The 17,435-nt window shown below is 34.1% G+C and overlaps 1 protein-coding gene across 1 annotated transcript in view; it reads right to left on the reverse strand.

Annotated features, from left to right (window-relative positions):
- LOC114327420 (dynein axonemal heavy chain 2) overlaps window positions 1-17,435 on the reverse strand; it is a 221,610-nt gene that overhangs the window by 144,301 nt on the left and 59,874 nt on the right. Inside the window, exons 14-16 of the mRNA XM_050642537.1 lie at window positions 15,714-16,062; window positions 4,935-5,181; window positions 2,483-2,731 (exon numbers count right to left, since the gene is read on the reverse strand). Of these exons, the coding sequence (XP_050498494.1) occupies window positions 2,483-2,731; window positions 4,935-5,181; window positions 15,714-16,062 (845 nt within the window). The remainder of the gene's footprint in view (window positions 1-2,482; window positions 2,732-4,934; window positions 5,182-15,713; window positions 16,063-17,435) is intronic.

Consider the following 17,435-nt stretch of genomic DNA (forward strand, 5'->3'; position numbering starts at 1 on the left):
AAAAATGTATTTTTAAGGAATTATTTCATGATGAATTCTGAAGGGAGCTTTTTTGTCGGGGCTATTTTGTCGGCGGGCTATTATTCCGCGGCTATTTTGTCTGCAGGCTATTTTGTCGAAGCTATTTTGTGTGCCGGATATTATGTCGGGGCTATTTTGTCGGAGCTTTTTTGACGGGGCTATTTTGACGGGGTACCGATGAACATCTAACTGAAGTCTTCAAGCCATACGACAATGACCAAGTACAAGAAGTACAGCAGTCACTGCCTACCCTTACCAATAAATCAACGAGAACAACAGTCAACACGTATAACATTCACACTGAGGAAAGACCAATGACCAAATATTAGCCTTAATAAAGTCAACATATCCCAACAGAATATCGTCAAATGCCTGTGACTTCAGCTTGATTCTAAATTAAACTGGAAACAATGCATTTTAAAAAATAAGAAACAAATTGAGTTAAAAGTGAAAGAAATTAGTTGGCTTATAGGTCGAAAATCTCTACTAGCTCATTTATAAAACAGTCATCAGATCTATATGGACGTACGGAATCAAACTATGAAGTTGTGCTAGCAAATCAAATACTAAAATAATCCAAAGAACAAAATCAAAAATTCTACGCACCATCGGAAATGCCCTGTGCTACATTACTAATTAAACACTTCATAGACCTAAATATCCCATTAGTCAGCACAGTTATTCAAGAAAGAGCCAACAGATCTAACAGAACCCGCTTATTGGAATAGCCTTGGTGCCAAGCAAAAGTATTCCTATAACCGGGATATTCTAATAACCGATCATTGCTGGCTAGTAAAAACGTTTCGGGATATCAAATTTCTATTCCTTAAACCGGGATATTCCTTTAACAGGTATTCTAATAAGCGAGTTCGACTGTACCATGAAAAACTGAAACGCACCCCAACCAGTTAATATTACTACTACTGCAGCCACTAAACAATGGAAGATTGCAAAGATTGTGGATATCTTCGCTGAAACTGAGGTAAAACCGCTGGGTGATGTACCTCATAACGCCATTTTAGTGTACAATATGGCATTGTAGTTTATATAAGTCGTGCTTGTTATCAAATTAGCTTATTGAATGTTTAATTCTAATTGATAATAAATACAGTAAGCGCCACACTAGTAGACACACCTAGGCTTGGGCTAATCCGGCCCGTTCTCACCTGTGACTTTCACAGCTGTCTGTCATGTCATGTGATTGTCATGAAACTATTCAAGATAATTGCTTTTACATACAAAAAATACACTAATTAATAGTATTGTTACACTGCTTTAAAAAAACTTTATTCAAACACCAACAGTATTACAATACTTTATAACTTTTACAACTTTAACACAATGACAACTATAAACTTCAAATACAACTGTTCTATAAACGGTCAACTTTCTATGTTTATATTGGTTTCTATACATTTTCTGACGTTTTAGACGTCACTAGACATAAAAGTAAACGGTGCACCAAGTGAAGGGTCCAGGACTGTATTAGCTCAATATACCCGGGTCAGGCAACCAAGTGACGTCAATAACGTCGAGCAAACGTCAGTTTTTGGTTGAATATATACACGTGTTTGAACATTACGTCGTAGAAACGTCTTTTGTAGGTGATTTTAAATACGTAAGATTAATGACGTTAAAATACGTTTAAAAACACGTTTTCATTTGATAGCCTAAGTCTGACGTCACAAAATTGGGAGGAGCTTAAAGATTTAGGTAATGGTTATGACTCCAAACAATTTCCATACGAAATTTTTCATTTATTGTGTGGTAAAATAAGATTTTTCATTTAGATATTTAGTTTAAGAAACGTGTTGATTAAGAGATTTTTGTTCGTTTTTCTCAAGTGAGTTAGTTCAGTGCAATAGTTCTTCTTGAAAACTGTTTGAGGTTATGTTATTTGTTTTATTTTGGTGTTTATTTTCTGTTAATGAACTAATTATGTGTTATCGAGTTTAATTAAATTAATTTGTTAATAAATTATTTATTAGTTTATATGTTGTTTCAGTTTTGATACAGTAAGTATATATAAAAAGTGAAAATTCTGTATTTGTTGCATTGAGAGTATTGTAATTCTATACATTTTAGATAGTCTTCCATTTGGTTTCACTTTGAGCCTATGTGCTAAATTTAGAACAGTTAAATGAAAAATTGCAATACCCAACAATGCCCATACGAATAATTGTTGTGTATTTTTAAAACCATAAAATGAAAAATAATATAAAAAACGACATAAAAACTACGTTATTGATATCACGTAGGTTAAAAGGTGATAAAAATGACGTCAGTTGTGGTGGGACATATTCACGGGACTTTCGACGTCGAAAAAACGTGATAAACTGACGTGGTTTGGTGATAATTATGACGTCTTTTCAACGTTTTGTAAACGTTATTTGGTTGTCTGGGTAGTAGCGTGGCGGTTATTGTATATATATAATAATGTAAAAAAAAACAAAAAACTTACAGCATCAAGTTTAGATAAATCGATGTTATCTCCAAAGCTTATACCGAATATAGTCAAGTCATTTCTAAGCTCTTCATCTCTGCCTCTCATTGCGTTCAATTTAGCTCGTATATCAGCTAAGTAAGCGAGGGCATCTTTCGCGGAAATCTCTGAAGTGAACGGTCCATGTTCTTGGAAATCTGCCAACAGCTCTCTCGCTTCCTTTCTGGATATTTCAGCTTGTTCCAAAAGAGCAGTTTTGAATTTTTCCTAAAAGAATCAAATTAAAAAAAATCTTTATTTTTAATAGAATATACCTACTACATGCTCAAAGAGATGTTGTGAAGAAGTACTGAAGTACGGAAGTACTGAAGTAGCTTAAACAAGAAAGGAGTAGGAAATTGGATTCAAAGTTACAGTAGGAGAAGCATGTCGTTAATGTAGACAAAAGCTAACTTAAGTGTTACTAAGAACCAAGTTCTTAGGAAGAGTATACTTCAGAAATCAGGTCTCTTATAAAAGCCAGCATAACGAAACAAAAAATAATTAAAGGAAAACAAAGAGACATATGGGTAAATTGATGCTGAGAGATAGAAAATACAAGGATAAAAACGACCAACAATACAAAAAGGCAAATAAAACAATCAAACAAAAAATCAAAGAAGTGGAGGAATTGTTGCTAGCAGAAAAATGTGAAAAATGTGAAAGATTAGAAAAACAACATGACAACTTTAATATTTGCAGGAAAATTAAAGAAACAGCTGGCATATACAAAGTATTAAAAACATAATGGACAAAAACAACAAAATAATAATTGAAAGTGCAGTGAAAATAAATAGATGGGAAGAATATATTTAGAGTTCCCAAAGCTTCATATACCTGGGCAGAGAGCTAAATAGCCAGCTAGACCACTCAAAAGAAATTAGAGGACGTATTGAAATAGTAATGTCTGGTTTCATGAACATGCGTAAAATGCTCTGTAACCCCAAGCTATCAGTCACAATTGTTCACCGTTAACTAATTATGATTTTTTGACATATATGTATATCGTACTAGTGACGTCATCCATCTGGGCGTGATGACGTAATCGACTATTTTTAAAATGAGAATAGGGGTCGTGTGCTAGCTCATTTGAAAGGCTATTCAATTCCCTATTCAGTAATATAAACATTAACATGATTATTTATACAGGGTGTCCAAAAAAATTTTTTAATTAAATTAATTGTTTAAATAATAATTAAAAAAAAAAATTGGACACCGTGTTTAAATAATGATCTTAATATTAATATTACTGCATAGAGAATTGAATACCCTTTCAAATGAACTAGCACACGACCCCTATTCTCATTTAAAAAATAGTCGATTACGTCATCACTCCCAGATAGATGACGTCACTAGTACGATATATTTGTCAAAAAATCCTAATTAAAAAATCGAATAACATTACATTATTTTCTACTTCTGTAAATAAAGCAGTTTACAAGCGGGTCAAAATATAGTGAATAACCCTGTACATTCATTGGGGCCGACCGACCGGCTCTGTCCCGTCATACAGCTGACCGACTATAATAACTTTTATTTATATTCAATTTAGAATGTGTCTACTGATTTTCAGCCTTAGTAAATGGATGTAATTAGTTTCGCAGGTAAGCAACTTTGACAAGCTGTCAGTACCACCTGTTCTACGTTTCGCTTGACCGACCGCAGTATGTTTCTCTACACAATCACGGTAATCAACTGTGAAAAAGTAGCTTTAGTAAATTCAAAGAGATTTTTCGGCGCTGCCTCTCCGTCTAGAAGACAAAATTTATGAGAACATCTAAAACGCAAAGAAATAACGAGAATCTCTTCATAAACGGAACCAAGGTCGAACGACTAGGACTAAACCAATATGCATATCTTGGAACAATGATCAACTCCACAAAAATGATTACTTCCAGGAAATTAAAATTAGAATAGAAAAGGCTAGAGCGAATTTGAACAAAATGAAGAAAGTGCTATGCACAAGAGATCTGAAGTTAGAGCTAAGAATAAGGATTGGCTAGGTGCTACGTTTTCTCGACTGTGTTTTACGGAATGGAAGCTTTGATCTTGAATGCTGCATCAATGAAAAAACTGTAATCATTAGAGTTGTGGGTATATACAAGAATTATGAAAATATAATGGACAAAACACGTCACAAACAAAGAGGTTCTGAGAAAGATGAATAAAGAAATGGAAGTCTTAAATAGAAGAGAAATAGAAAGAAGCTTAGGGAGACGCAGAATATCGTGGCTGCACAACCTGAGAGAAGGGTACGGATGTACATCAAATGAACTTTTCAGATCAGCCGTCTGTAAAGTCCGAATAGCTATGATGATTGCCGACCTCCGTCGCGGAGATGATACTTGAAGAAGAAGAATACTTGTAACTTTATATTGAGAAGGAAAGAAAGGTACATAGGTTACTTCTTTTTGGCTTCGTTGACGAGTACCTTTGAATACTCTAACATCTTGTCAGCTTGTTCCAGTAATTCCAGATATGCAGCCCATTCCTTAGGTATATTCTTCTCCTGTTGTCGCAATAGATCCGGGATGGGTACGTTATATTTATCTAGAGTTACGATTTGTTCATGGATTAGCAAGAATGTTTCCTCGCGAATGGGCACCTCTGCGTTTAATATATCGAAAAGGTTAATCGCTGCCTGCATTTCTTCAAGATTAGTTGGTTCTTTCATTATCCTAAAAATTGATAAATAGGAAATAAGAAATACAATTTATAATCTAGGACCTACACGCCGATCTGCGGAGCACCTGGTACCCAGGGTCACTGCTGAGGCACGTCACCTTCTGGAGTTTAGAGGGTTTCCGGCACTAAATTGATTCAGATATATTACTCGGGAGATTTTTTGGGTTGCTGAACACGAATATGATATTAGAATCCACCCTCGGACTGTAAGTAACTACTATACACGTCCCAGGCACCAAGTATTCCGGGAGTCGGTTCTGATAATGTATTCGTGTTCAGCGACTCCAAAAACTCCCGAGTAACCTGTTCGAATTTCTTTAGTGACGAAAACCCTCAAAACTCCAGAAGATGATGTGCCTTAGAAGTAACTCTGGACACCAGATACTCCAGGGCTCCGTTCTGATGGCGTATTCATGTTCAGCAAGTTTTTTTTTTGTTTTTTTCTTAAAATTATTTTTTTTTGCATGGAACAAAGTTTTTTTAGGTTTTTTGGATCATTCCAAACAGAAAAGGTCTTTAGTGACTTTTCTCTAAAATTGATAGTTTTTGACATATAAACGATTAAAAATTGAAAAATTGCGAAATCGGCCATTTTTAACCCTCAAAAACTATGTGAAAAACTGAAAATTTGAATGTTGCCAAGGTAGGTAGATATTCTTTAAACATCTATTGATGAAATTCCGAAGAATTTTTTGCAATACAGTATTCAAAACTCCTTTGTTTTTTAATTGCTAATCAAGCATGCGCGACACTATTTTCCACCGTTGCATGTGTATACAGTATGGGTATGGTGCAAATGAAAGGAATAAATTCGTTATTTCGTAAACCGGCGACTTTAAGGAAAAATCTCGAAACATTTATATTTTTAAGTTATGATATTGTGGCATATATGGTATACTAGTGACGTCATTCATCTGGGCGTGATGACGTAATCGATTATTTTTTTTAAATGAGGATAGGGGTCGTGTGCTAACTCATTTGAAAGGTTCTTCAATTCTCTATTTAGTAATATAAACATTTACATAATTAATAAAATAAATTTCGACCAAGAGTCAGGATTCTGTTAACCGAGATACGATAGTATCAAGCGGCGCCGCTAGGAGGAGCTTCTCCAACAATGCATCTCAGAATATCTTAAGAACACTTGGTCATTTTGTACTCTAAACCGAGTAAAGCATGAAAAAGAAAAAGAAAATAATCGTTTTCGTTTTGATTCAATTCGAGTCTCTTTCGGTCAATTCGGTCAGAGGATGGCAAGAGACTCGAATTGAATCAAAACGAAAACGATTATTTTCTTTTTCATTTACATAATTATTTATATAGGGTGTCCAAAAAAGTTTTTAATTCAATTATTTGAAAAAAAAAGAAGAATGTATGTAATTTATTTAATTCAAAATATATTTTACTGTTACCCGAAAACTAAAAAAATCTTTATTTCACAAATAAACATTGCTTTTCGATTAAATTTAATGTTCAAGCCAGCTCCCGACAGCCACAAGCCTCAATTTAAGCAAAAAGCAATGTTTATTTGTGAAATAAACTTTGTTTTCTGATTTGTGAAAGCAGTAAAATGTATTTTGAATTAAATAAATTACATACATTCTTTTTTTGTCAAATAGTTTAATTTAATAAAAAATTTTTGGACACCCTGTATAAATAATTATGTAAATGTTTATATTACTGAATAGAGAATTGAAGAACCTTTCAAGTGAGCTAGCACACGACCCCTATTCTTATTTAAAAAAATAATCGATTACGTCATCACGCCCAGATGGATGACGTCAATAATATACCATATATGCCACAATATCACAACTTAAAAATAAAAATCGATCTGTTTCGGGATTTTTCCTTAAAGTCGCCGATTTACGAAATAACGAATTTATTCCTTTCATTTGCACCATACCCATAGTGTATACACATGCAACGGTGGAAAATAGTGTCGGGCACGCTTGATTAGCAATTAAAAAACAAAGGAGTTTTGAATATTGTATTGCAAAAAACTCTTCAGGATTTCATCAATAGATGTTTAAAGAATATCTATCTACCTTGGCAACATTCAAATTTTCAGTTTTTGACATAGTTTTTGAGGGTTAAAAATGGCCGATTTCGCAATTTTTCAATTTTTAATCGCTTATATGTCAAAAACTATCAACTTTAGAGAAAAGTCACTAAAGACTTTTTCTGTTTGGAATAATCCAAAAAACCTAAAAAAACTTTGTTCCATGCAAAAAAATAATTTTAGGAAAAAAACAAAAAAAAAACGTTTAAAAAATTTTTGACACACTTTTGGTCCTGGCAACATGCAAATTTGTTAAAAGGGGTCCTTTTTGAGTAAGATTGTGCAAAAATTCCGAATCGGAATATTTTTCCTAGCGGATGCGCAATGACTTTCTGGACTAACTGTACCTACTTGCAAATATGCATTTCCACCCATTTTTTTATTGTGGACTTTTTCCTGACTTCATTCCTAACACAATGCAAAAAGTTGCAATTCGATAGGTGCTGTATTTAAAAATCGATTTATTCCGGTGTTTTTTGTTCTAAATGCCCTGGTCTATTTAGTGAAAAATTTCTGTTGAAAAATCATTTTTAACAGCAAATGACCTAATAGTCTAGGCGAAATATAGAGGTCACAGTGGTCTGTTCAATTCTGATGGGTAAATCCAAGTATTTCGTGCGTATTTTTGGCTCTCCTTTAGCCCATTTCTATCCAACTTTGGACGTAGACCTTCCCCAAATCTTTCCATTTCCGTCTGTCCTTGGCCGCGCTTTTCCAGTTAGTTCCTGCAGCTTTTACAATATCGTCCTTCCATCGCATCTGAGGTCTTCCTCTTCCTCTTCTTCCTGTCCAGTTTTGTATTTCAACATTCCATCTTTTATCTTCCTGTCTCGCATTGTGGCCCGCAAATCTCCATTTTAACCCTGTTATATGAAGGGTACACAAAAAAAAAACCGGCTGTCACAGATTAACAATTTGGAGTTATTGGATTTTTTAACTTTTAGTCCATTGTATGTTTGTCGCTAGCTTGACTCTTAGATTTCTAACAAAAAAACTATAAAAGAAGATATATTTGTTACATTCTGCGAATAGTTTAACTTTGCTATAATAATTTCAGCCCTGGGAATCCAGCATTGTATCTTAAAAGGGTAGTGACTTAGCCGCTTTTTCCCTGTTCAATAAAAAAAACAATTGCTTTATATTTATATGTTAATTCTCCGGATTAAGAAAATAAAATACCATTCTGTTTATGTGGCGTTGTTATGACTAACCGTCTGATTGATACCGAAATAAGGAAGCCGTCGCGTCTCGATATTTTGGACTTAACGTGTTATTATCCTGTACCGCGTGGACTTAGCTTATTTTTCTCGTGTATATTTATATATTTATGGGCTTTTTCTCGTGACTTGTCTTGTTATTGCCTTGTTTAAAGGTTTCAGAAGATGCAAACTGGAATTTACAACAAGATGACGTAAAAAATGCAATTTCTACAAAAATGGACTTAGCCGGTTTTTTCCGTGTACCCTTTATATGTTCAGTTACATTTTTTACTTTTGTTTTCTCTCTTATCCATTTGTTTGATTTTCTGTCTTGCAGTTTTATTCCCAACATGGATCTTTCCATTTTTCTCCGAGTTATTTCTATTTTGTTTATGTTGACCTTTATTAATGTCCATATTTCTGAGCTATACGTCAGAACAGGAAGGATGCACTGGTCAAATACACGGGTTTTTAGGTATTGTTGTATCTTTGTGCTTTTTAGTATCCATCTTAACTTTCCAAACGTTGCCCACGCCAATCGGATTCTTCTCTGTACTTCAATTGTTTGGTTCTCTTTATTAGCTTTGATTATTTTACGCAGGTATATATATATTCGTCAACATTCTCAATATTGACATTATTTATATCTATAATTATTCTGTCATTTGTATTTGTCATGATTTTTGTTTTACTCATGTTCATTTTTAATCCTATCTTCTCTGATGCGTGTGCTAGATAAGTCAGCATTGTGGCTAGTTCTTCTTGGTTGGTTGTAATAAGGACAACATCATCGCAATATCTGAGGTGATTGAGATTCTTCCTGTTTATGTTGATACCCATGTCTTCCCATTCCAGTTCTTTAAAGACGTCTTCCAGAGCTAAGGTGAAGAGTTTTGGGGATATTACATCTCCTTGTCTTACGCCTCTACGTATTTCTATGGGATTAGTTTTGTTTGTATTTGGATGTATTTTTGGCTGCTGATTACGAATTTCGAGGGTGGATTTCGATAAGAATGGTCAAAAATTGTTATAAACAATTTAATTGTTTATAAAGCTATAGCTCACAAACAAAAACAGATACATTTTTTTTTTCAAATTTATAGAAATTTTTCGCTCGTAACCCGGTTCTTACGCATGAAAATGAGCTTTGCAAAGTCTCATTTTAAAGCTTAATTCATAGACTTCCAAACAAAGTTTGATAAATATCTTTATCTTTATTTTTATTAAAGTTATAGCAGTTTGAAATTATAATTCTCTTTGAAAAATTATACATTCATTGATTTATAAGGGTTTTAAGCAAATTTGAGCAATAAACATTTATACTTTAATTAACATTAATGACAGAAGAACTCAAAAGGAACATTTTGAGCTTAGAAAAATGTTCGTAGGTTTATTTTTGGCCAACATAGCGATATTTTAATAGCGCGCTCTGAGGCGCATGATCGGCTCACAGCGTAAAGGTTCGCGCGTTAACCTCTCCATACAAATTATAATTTATATTTGCCTAATAGTGTATTTACAGTTCAAGTTGATTATCCAGTTGGAGTTGACTCCAACTAGTTGGAGTCAACTCTAACGGCTGGTTTCAGTAAAAGTTGATTATAAATATAAAATGAAGATTTATATTCAACATTTACTAGTAAAAGTAGACTCCAACTAGGAAAAGTATACTCTTCCCAATGCCATTTAGTAAAAGTTTATTCTGATTCACACAAACAGCCGATTCTAGAAATTAAATGTTACTGAATATGTTCAAATTAGTCTAGGCTGTATCGTCGCCCCCGTTAGGTAAATTACTCCGATTCGAATTTTTTGTACAAACTTACTCAAAAAGAGGTCCTTATAACAAATCTACTGGGTGCCAGGCAGTACCTTGATCGATAAATTGTTTAAACAATTTTTTTTAGACAAATGTACACAAATAATTTTTTCACTTTACAAAATAATTTTCCTAACAAGTGCAGAAAGTCATACTTTTCCGCATGCGACTGCAGTTTGCCGAACGACGCGGAGTTCGGCAAGCAGTCGAGTGCGGAAAAGAGACTTTCTGCAGGCGTAGGTACGAGTCTTTAAAAAATGACCAAATCTTAATCAATTAATTTAATTAATATGAAAATACATACACAAATTAATTCTTTGACAAGGTTGTCAAAACCAAACTTTCAGCATAATTGGTTAGCATGACGACGATCTTGGTTTCCATGACGACGATTCAAAACCACTGTTATTGTCTACTGATTTGACTTTCGAATATTATGTCAAAATTATTTTATTTCATCGAATTCTCGCGTTAATTTCATTAAAACATGTAACACAATAAGATATATTTGAAATAAATTAGTAAATAATATCTAAATATTAGTTTATTGTATGTATTATAATTACTTTAAGACCATATTAACATATGTAAATTACCACGCGTGCGGAAAAGTAAAACGCGAGCGGAAAAGTAAAACGCGTGCGGAAAAGTAACACGCGTGCGGAAAAGTAAAACTTTCTAAACTAAAACGCGTTCGCGAAAGTAGACATTTTTGCACGCTCGTAGAAAAAAGGTATTTTGTGATTTTTCTATAAAATTGATTGTTGTCGAGTTATACGCGATTTAAAATTTGAAAAATGCGAAAATAGCCATTTTCAAGGCTTAATAACTCGGTTAAAATCCATTATTATGAAAGTCAGAAAGTGACCAAGTTTATAGCCCCCTCTACAAGATCCAGCAGAAATTTTTGTCACTATTTTATTACTAAGCTTTATCTTTAATTATTAACAATGAGCGCTAAGTGCGTATTAGGCGGCCGTCAATGGTGAGTGCTAAAGAGATGCACCATTCAGCCGTCCAATGGTGAATCTCACCCGCACTCACATTGACAGCCGCCTCAATACACGGTTAGCGCTCATTGTTGATAATTAAAAATAATATCTTATTAATGAAATAATGACAAAAATTTCTTCAGGATCTTATAGAGGTAGCTTTAATCTTTGATTTTTTTTTTAGTTTCTGACACTCATAATATATAATATCGTATCTTTCGGACAGTTCTGGCGCCAATTACACCTTTAACCCTGTTTCAAGTAACTAGTGTCGATGTACACTAGCCCAGGGAGACCTACGGCTTAACGTACTCTCCGAGGCACGGTGAGACGGCTCGTGTCATTATTGGAAATGAAAATGGTTTGTCTTTGGCAGGGCTCGAACCCACGTTCGCCAGCGATTATGCCGTTACTCCACGGCCGCTCGCTCGACTTTCACAATAATTATCTTTAACCGAGTTATTAAACATTGAAAATGGTTATTTTGCGATTTTCAAATTTTAAGTCGCTAATAACTCGACAACAGTCAATTTTAGAGAAAAAAGGCGCAAAGGATCTAAAAAAAAATTGTACGAAGTGAAAAAATTATTTTTGCGAATTTGTTTAAAATCATTGTTTATCGCCAAACGTCACTAAAATCCTTCATTATTGTACTCATTTGCCCTCATTTTCGGCAGTAAAGTATCACCTTGTTGTATTGAAAGAAGAATGTTACTTTACCTGCCGCGATTATTAATCAAATTAACCGAGATTGAATGTAAGTGGTCAATGGCAGCAATCGATTATTTATTTGAGTGAAATTAAAATTTATTTACTTTAATTATTAAAAATATTGTACAAAATTTATCTTATTATTAATAAAATTTATGTCAAAAAGTAAAATTCTGTAGTGTTTCGCAATTATATTCATACAAAATAAATCAAAACTTTACAGATTTAGTAATTAGGTAGGTATACAATATTGATAACTATCGATTAAACATCAAAACCGGTCATCGTGCAAAAGTCATCTGTCATTACTGTCATACGAATTTTTTTTTCGTCTAAAATTAAAAAAATTTGCTCAAAGTTGTAAGTAAGTGTTAATGTTTTTTATGATTGACGATACAATTTTGTACGCACCACCTCAATACTCTTTATCGAACGCGTCTGTTGCTCGCTTCGCTTCCTCTGCTCGTAATATCAGACTCGTTCGATAAAGAGCCACTTTACTGACTTGGTACATAAATAACTATTAAACAATTTTTCGACCACGGTACTGCCTAGTACCATCAGTCTGACAGCGAGTATAACTCCTCGTTAATTATAACAGGTAGAATGACAAATGAGGTGTCAAAGGAAAGATTAATATCCAAGGATGGTACTAAAGGTGACAAATTTAACCTAAGCTGTCTATCCGTCCGTCCGCGAATATAACTCCTCCGTCATTATAACAGGTAGAATGACAAATCTTCTTCTTCTTCTTCTTCTTTTTGTATAAACATTACTTTGTCTGTTTTTTTAATGTGCCTCTAGTAAGTTGTCGTTCCGTCGTTTTCGTGGTCTTCCCACTGAACGTCCTCCTATTGGGGAACTGTCTCTCGCTGTCCTGACTACATTCTATTCTATTCTTCTGTTTCTTACCCAGTTATTAATGTTATCCACCTTGCATCTCCGTCGTATATCTGTACTTCTAACTCTGTCCCATAGGGTCTTACTATCGATTTTTCGAAGGGTTTTCATCTCGGCTGTTTCGAGCAATCTTTTTGTCCTCTCTGTGTCGGGTTGTGTTTCTGCCGCGTATGTCATTATTGGTCTGATGACTGATTTGTAAATTCTGCCTTTCATTTCTTTTCCGATATGACAAATGATGTGTCAAATGAAAGCTTATAATCCAAGGATGGTAATATTCATTTTCTTCTTTCATCCATTAAATCCAATATTTCCTCTGTCATCCATCTTTGCTTCCGTGGTCGCTGTTTTGTGAGCATTTCAGTTGCCGTTGCAAGGGCGTGTCTGATTTCCTCCCGAAGGCGAAAGTTAAGGATGTTTAATTATATGACAGTGTGCTAAAAAACAATGCGAAAAAGTAAAACCCATTTAAAATACATTGTTACTTCAGACACACTTTAAACCCTTCATGTACTGCTATCTATATTTACAATTTTCACACAATAAAACCTTTACATCAGCGGTTCTCAATCTTTATGAGTCATGTACCATCTAAAGTTTATTTTATTGTATTTCTATATTTTTAGATTGTATAATCAAGATTTACTATGTACTACTATTTTAAGTTTTTGTGTGTATTGTGTACCACCGCAAATAATTATATGTACCACCAGTGGTACATGTACCACAGATTGAGAACCGCTGCTTTACATAATATGAGATAGAGTAGATAAAAATTATTTTTGTGAATTTGGTTAACAAAAATTGGTTAAACAATTTTTCGACCGCGGTACCGCGTGACACCCTGTGTATTTGTTATAAGGATTGTTATACGGATGTACATATTTCTTTAAGTAAGAGTTTGTGCAAAAAATCGAATCAGAATAATTTACCTAACGAGGGCGACGTTACAGACTATACTAATAAGTACAGTGGAACCCCGGTAAGTCGGCCCTCGATAACCCGGAAGTCCGGCTAACCCGGACCGATTTTCATCAGACAATCATTTCAACAAGAAAAATGTATGTAATATAATATTTGAGAGATAATGTGTATTTGTGTAATTTGAACTATACGATAGTAAAAATGACTCATGGCACACGTCGGCAGAGCGACGTTCATTGTCTCGGATTATCGGAAATAACAGGCACCTGTATCTACGTTCCTTTATTTATTTCAAACTGTCTTAGCATTGTTTAAAAAATACTATTTAAAAAATTCGTTTTTAAACAATGGCCTTAGTCTCCACTATTCATAAATAACATAACATAGTTCCGATTGTGACCATACGATTGTAACAGTACCGAGTTTTTTTACCAAGAAATGAACAATACTCTATACAACTATATACGTAATTTAGATGTGTACTATGCATATATATTTCATGTTATTTCAATTATAACGGAGTTTGTCTGTAAGTATACCGTATTTTATTAATTTTTACCATATTCTCCGGCTAACCCAGATTTTCGATAACCCGGATCGGCCGCGGTCCCAATTAATCCAAGTTATCGAGGTTCCACTGTACTTAAAACGGTCAAAACAAAGAAACGCACACTCATCAAAAATGCACTTGAGATTCTCGTATAATCAACATTTACTGAATCGATCCAGGAAGAGTCAACTCCAACTAGTAAAAGTTGATTTAAATTTTTAAAATCAACTTTTACTGCTCGTTTCAGTTGGAGTTGACTCCAACTAGTTGACTCATGTCAACTATTGAGTCAACGACTCATGACTCCAACTAGTTGGAGTCAACTCTAACTGAGAATCAACTTTAACTGTAACATATACACGTTATCTTCATTGTTCATTTTTGAAGATATTAATACAATTTTATCTTATAATTTAGGAAAACTTTGTTGAATTTGTTTGCCTTCAAGTTTGTAGCGGTGGGTTATGAATGATGTCATTAATTCTATGACGTGCATGCCTAATTGTTTGACTTTTAAAAATCCACAAGGAAGAATTTCCTGTAGCTGGCTGTATACCATTAATTACAAGTAAAATTTAATAAAAAATGTTTGTTCTGGTAAAAGGTATATTAGTTTAAAAAGCCCCTATAGGGCTATAAACATAGAAACAAAACGTTTTCGTTCTGTAACAAGAGCATCATCAGTGTTACAAGAACATGATGAACCACCCAAAAATACAAAGGTTAAAACCTTTTAAAAATAGACTAAAAGTCTTATACAAATGTAAACATCGTAAAATCCAAAGGATGGATATAACTCCTATGGATGTGGCTTTAGGGCAACATATGACTCCCACACGTGGTAAGTGGGTTACTAGGTGATAATTTATTAGGTCATTAATACATAACATAATGACCTAATTCAGTTGCTGTCACCTCTTACAACACAATGACCTAATTAATTATTACCTAGTAACCCACTTACCACGTGTGGGAGTCATATGTTGCTCTAAAGCCACATCCATAGGAATTATATCCATACTTCGGGTTTTACAATGTTTACATTTATATAAGACTTTTAGTCTATTTTTAAAAGGTTTTAACCTTTGTATTTTTGGGTGGCTCACCATGTCCTTGTAACACTGATGATGCTCTTGTTACAGAGCGAAAACGTTTTGTTTCTATGTTTGTAGCCCTATAGGGGATTTTTAAACTAATATACCTTTTACCAGGACAAACATTTTTTATTAAATGTTACTTGTTTGACTTTTAGTTTACCAGCAATATGCGTAAATATTTAAATATTAATTTTGTTGTGGGCTAGAGTCTAATGGGCCCCGCCGTACTAACGGAGGCTTAATAAAATTAATTTCTAAAATATTAACTTACTCCTCGCTGTAAAGCTTGATATACTGGTACAACTCCATGATCTTCGTATTCGTCATTTTGAACAGCAAAGCGCAGAGTTTCTCCTGCCATTCGATGCAGTGCTCTATGATAGCATGCTTCAGTTCGGCGCAATTGATCTGCATAAAATGCACCGCAGTCACCGTTTCCTGAATGTTGACGTTATTCGCCAGTTCAGTATATCTTGCGATGTTCGCGTCGAATAATAGAGGGCTGGGATCTTCTTTCTCGTAGCGCACTATAAACTTCTCTTTATCGACCTCCCACAGGTCGCGGAAGGGTTCCCAAGTTTGGAGATACTCCTTTATTTTGTCAACGTTTACTTTAAATTCTATAAAAGAGGAAATTTTTATTGATTATCGAAAAGCATTTGACTGCGTTAACCATCAACAGATGATCGAAATTCTAATAGACAAGGCGAAATCGGCTGGTTCGTTAAAAAAAATATTCCCATGAGATTTTTTTGCATATTCACATTCGTGAGATATCCCAGAATAAGGTTCAAGAAGTCGCCCACGTGAAAACTGGTCCAACTTTTTTTTAACAATTTTTTTTAATCAAATTGCAAAAATCAATATTGCTGACCCGGACAATTTTTTGGATCATTCTGGACAAAAAAGGTCTCTTGTAATTTTTCTCTAAAGTTTATCGTTTTCGAGTTATAAACAATTTAAAATTGAAAAAAACGAAAAATGGCGATTTTCAAGGCTTAATAACTCGGTTAAAAGTTATTATTATGAAAGTCAGAAAGTGACTAAATCAAAGTTTAAAGCCCCCCTACAAGATCCTGAAGAAATTTTTGTCATTATTTTATTACTAAGCTGTTATTTTTAATTAATAATAATGAGCGCCTGCGCGTATTAGGCGGCCGTCTATGGTGAGTGAGAGAGAAATGCCATTCCGGCAGCCCAATGGGGCATCTTACTCGCACTCACATTTACAGCCGCGTCAATACGATCTTACGGCGTATTGTTAATAATTAAAAATAACAGCTTAGTTGTTAATCAATGACATAAATTTCTTCAGGATCATGTAGATGGGCCTTTAAACTTTGATTCAGTCACTTTCTGACTTTCATAATAATAATTTTTAACCGAGTTATTAAGTTTAAAAATAGACATTTTCGCGTTTTTCAAATTTTAAATTGTTTATAACTCGAAAATCATCAACTTTAGAGAAAAATTACAAGAGACCTTTTTCATCCAGAATGGTTCAAAAAACCTAAAAAAATTTATTCGGATCGAAAATATTCATTTTTGCAATTTGATTAAAAAAATTGTTAAAAAAAATTGTTAAAAAAATTGGACCACTTTACGCTTGGGCGACTTTTTGAACCTCTTCTGGGGTGTATTACAAATGTGATTATGCAAAAAAATCTCATGGTAGTATTTTTCCCAACGAACCCGATGTTTTCGCCTTCTCTATAAGAACAACTGGAATTGAAGAACAAGACCTGCGAATTATCTCATAACTATATTGGACCAAACAGCAACAATTGAAATAGAGCACACAACATCCAAAGATATAAAAATTCGACGAGGAGTGTGACAGGGTTGCGTCTTATCACCGGTATTATTTTATTTGTATTCGGACTTCGGATTCTATATTCAGAGAAACATTAGACGAGTTCCAAGGTGGAGCCAAGATTAACGGAACCAGCATAGACATCAGGTACGCCGATGATACCGTCCTAATAGAAAGCAA

The sequence above is a fragment of the Diabrotica virgifera genome, chromosome 2 (genome assembly GCF_917563875.1).
Source record: "Diabrotica virgifera virgifera chromosome 2, PGI_DIABVI_V3a".
Taxonomy (NCBI): domain Eukaryota; kingdom Metazoa; phylum Arthropoda; class Insecta; order Coleoptera; family Chrysomelidae; genus Diabrotica; species Diabrotica virgifera.